This window comes from Branchiostoma lanceolatum, chromosome 12 (genome assembly GCF_035083965.1).
Source record: "Branchiostoma lanceolatum isolate klBraLanc5 chromosome 12, klBraLanc5.hap2, whole genome shotgun sequence".
NCBI classification, from domain to species: Eukaryota; Metazoa; Chordata; class Leptocardii; order Amphioxiformes; family Branchiostomatidae; genus Branchiostoma; species Branchiostoma lanceolatum.
The window spans coordinates 14,876,357-14,880,285 of record NC_089733.1 but is presented as its reverse complement, the minus strand read 5'-3'; the positions used below and the strand labels follow the sequence as shown (position 1 = coordinate 14,880,285).

The 3,929-nt window shown below is 50.3% G+C and overlaps 1 protein-coding gene across 1 annotated transcript; it reads left to right on the top strand.

Annotated features, from left to right (window-relative positions):
* Positions 1–3,036: 3,036 nt before the first annotated feature.
* On the top strand, positions 3,037–3,700 carry LOC136445778 (basic proline-rich protein-like). The gene is made up of 2 exons (XM_066443917.1): positions 3,037–3,046; positions 3,204–3,700. The coding sequence occupies exons 1-2, from the start codon at positions 3,037–3,039 to the stop codon at positions 3,698–3,700; spliced, it is 507 nt and encodes a 168-aa protein (XP_066300014.1).
* The last annotated feature ends 229 nt before the right edge of the window (positions 3,701–3,929 follow it).

Below are 3,929 nucleotides of genomic sequence, written 5' to 3'. Positions count from 1 at the left end.
GCAAACATAAAATCACCGCGAATATTTCAGCATTCACAGTAGTCCGCCGTTGTCATTTTATGTGCCTGTTTTCTTTGGACTTCAAAGTCACAACATAAGCCACTCCTCTTGGAGCACACCTAGTGCATGGTCCTCCAAGACTGAACTGCTCGTGGGTATTATGTGAGCTTTCCAACCCACGGTGCCATTGTTGTGACATTGATGTCCCCAGGAATGTTATAAGAATACCAGTGTTGGCAGCTTTATGTAAAGCTAAACCTTTTCTGCGTCTGCGGTGATGTCCTTTGGGACGTTGCCTTAGATGACTCCATCATAGCTTTGCTTGTACGTTTTGAATGAAAAGATAATGCTCTTGGTCTACGAAACGTCTCAGCTGAAGTTGGCGATCGTCGAAGATTCACCCGAATCCGCCGTAGGCAGTCGTACGATTCAGATGTCGTAGAGTGTTCAAGTAGGCCGTGACAACAGAGTCAGCTTCGGGCTAGGACCAGCTTCCGTGAGAAGACAGCTGGATTTGTTGCGACATATGCGCAACTGTCCCGTGAATCGTAAAATCAGCTTGGGATCGTACGACGATCGTACGACAAACGCGGCCGGTCCCTTACCGTTACTCCCATATTTGTGTCAACTGTGGCCAGGACTATACCACAATTTGACTACTCAGCAACTCCCTACTGTAACTCTCTCTCTCTCTCTCTCTCTCTCTCCCTCTCTCTCTCCCTTTCTCAATCTCTCCTAGTCTCTCTTGATCTCCCCATCTTTACACTGGAGACCTACAACATAAAACAGCACGACTACTTATAATTAAGATCACGTCCGCATGGTCTCGGTTCAATCGAGGATATCGGTCCTGAAACACTTTTATTTCCTGTTTTTGTGATTTTTGGCATGTAGTATGGCTCTTGCTGCAGGTGTGACCTCTTTTGAGGTCGTTGTATGCAATAACTGAGAGAAACCAACAGGTGGTCACAAAATTGAATGTCAAGGTGGTGCCTGCCCATGCCAGGATGTCACTGAACTGTAATCTCCAAGCAGATCCACACCGGGCGCAAAAATCGTATATGCTAGCCAGAGAAGGTCTGGCTGACTGGACCTTCTCTGGCTAGCATATACGATTTTTGCGCCCGGTGTGGATCTGCTTGGAGATTAACTGAACTGGACTCCATCAGGGCAATGAAGGACGAAAAAGGATAGGGGGCAAGAAATTACTTGAAATGGTCGTCGCTTTATGGTCATCAAGTCAGGATTACTCTTACAAAAAGCTGGCAAAGGAACAAAGACAAGGTGAAGGCGAAATGCACTGCCCCGACCCAGAGTGACACTGAAGTGGAGTCCATCGGGAAAGAAGGAAGGAAGGACAACAAATCACTTGGAATGGTCGTCACTTTATGGTCATAAAAGTCTACATCACTTTGACAAAACCTGGAACTTAAACAGGTGGTGAAAAAGTAAGATGTCAATGCGGCACCTACCCAGGGTGGCACTAAACTGGAATCCTTCAGGAAAAAGAAGGAAGGGGTGGGGCAACAAACCGCTTACAATAATCGTTGCTTTACGGTCATAAAAGCAGAATCGGAAACTTTTTAGGTGGTGAAAACAGGGCGTCAATGCCTCGCCTACCCAGGGTTCATCAGGAAAACTGGAAGGAAGGACAACAAATCGTTTAGAATGGTCGTCGCTTTATGGTCATGAACTCAATATCACTCTCACAAAACATGGGACCCTAACATATGGTGATGTCAACAATGTGAAGGCTTCCCCGGGGTGGCACTGAACTAGAGTCCATCGGGAGAAAGGTGGATACATGTAGGAGGACAACAGATTACTTGGCAATGTTGGCATGGTCGTCACTTTGTAGTCATAAAATCAGGATCACTCTCACAAAGCATGGAACTCTAGCATATGGTGAAAAACAAGGCTTCGCCTACCCATGGTGCCACTAAACTTGTCCATCCGGAAAGCTGGAGAAAGGAAGGACAACAATCACTTGGACATGATGGTCGTCGCTTTATGGTCCTCTCTCCGCACAAAACATGGAACTCTAACATATTATGAAAAACAAGACTTCCCCTACTCATAGTGCAATGAAGTAGTTAACTTGAGTCCATCAGAAGAAAGATGGATCATTGGAGGACAACATATGGAATTGTCGTCGCTTTATGGTCACAAAATAAGGATACTAGTTACTCTCACAAAAGGTGGAACTTGGGCGTAAGGCCTCTTTGGCGTAAGGGCGTGCCCAGATACATGTAGTCGTCTGGCGTCACTTGTGAAATATTTTACGGACTAGACATGTCTAAAGGCTCGCTGGCATCTCGGAATTTGACAGACTGGTCATATAGGTGATGCATCACGGTATGGTCAATACTCGACTGATCTCGACTGTCCGAACAGTCCAGGTTTATCATATCGCACTCTCTCATTAAACTTACTAAAGTATTCACGGATCGAATTTTCGACGACCACTGTCGCCTTCTTCACGATGAATAATAGTCACAAACAAATATAGTCACCACAAAACGTCTCAGGAAAAGAAGAAATTGGCCGAAATAGGAGGAGTACTTTCCCAGAGTTAGTTAGTTGGCTATAAGAGTTCACACGGCCCGGAGCCTGAGGGCCACAGGGAGGTCTAGGTCTGGTGCCACCAGAACTACAAAACAACACCGTCAGCAAATTGTGTAGCCTGAGTGTCACCCTAGTTAGTTCCAGGGCTCCCACACTCGTATGGGAGCTCTGGAACTATACTCAGGCTACACATTGCATTGGGGAAGGGCAAAGGTAATTCCTTGTCGTACCTACGTATGAGTGAGCCAACAAACTGTTGAAACAAATGAAAGGAGCGAGTAGAAACAAGTGATCCCGACCGAAATTCGAACCCACGAAGAAACTGGCAGCCCAGATCACAGGCACGCACGCCTTAACCACTAGGCTAAAAGGTCGCGACCAGTTAGAAATCAAAATCAAAGTGTACATGTATTCAGAATTTCCCGACGAACCGCACAAAAGGTAGTTTGAATCAACCTCGGATACCCGGGCATGACAAAAGGTAGAGTACACCCTGTCTGAAGGCTGTCAAAACGTCACAAAGACAAAGGCCAGGCAAGAACACGTTTTTTTCACGTTGTAGTCAAGCTGGGATTTGGACAATTGAAAAGGCGTCGAGGGTGCTCATAGACCCAAAGACCCTGTGCCCACCGCTTCAGGTGGCCACAGACCCTGGGGCCCAAAGACCCTCCCTGTGGTACACAGACGCTGGGGCCCACAATGTCCACAATCCCTGGGGCCCACAGACTCTGGGCTCATAGGCTCAAAGACCCTGGGTCCACAGACCCTGGGGCCCAAAGACCCTCCCTGGGGTATACAGACCCAGGGGCCAACAGACCCTGGGGCCCACAGACCCTGGGGCCCACAATCTCTGGGGCCCACAGACCCTGGGGCCCACAGACCCTGGGGCCCAGAGACCCTGGGGCCCAGAGACCCTGAGGCCCAGAGACCCTGGGGCCCACAGACCCTGGGGCCCACAGACCCTGGGGCCCACAGACCCTGGGGCCAACAGACCCTGGGGCCCATAGACCCTGGGGCCCACAATCTCTGGGGCCCACAGACCCTGGGGCCCACAGACCCTGGGGCCCAGAGACCCTGGGGCCCACAGACCCTGGGGCCCACAGACCCTGGGGCCAACAGACCCTGGGGCCCATAGACCCTGGGGCCCACAATCTCTGGGGCCCACAGACCCTGGGGCCCACAGACCCTCGGGCCCACAGAACCTGGGGCCCACAGAACCTGGGCTCACAGACCCTGGGGCCTGCATACCCTGAGGCCTTACAGACCCTGGGGCCACCAACCCTGGGCTCACAGACCGTGGGCCCGACGCCCAAGTGCAAGCCTAGCATTTTCCGGAACAAAACGGGACAAGATCGGGACCTAGT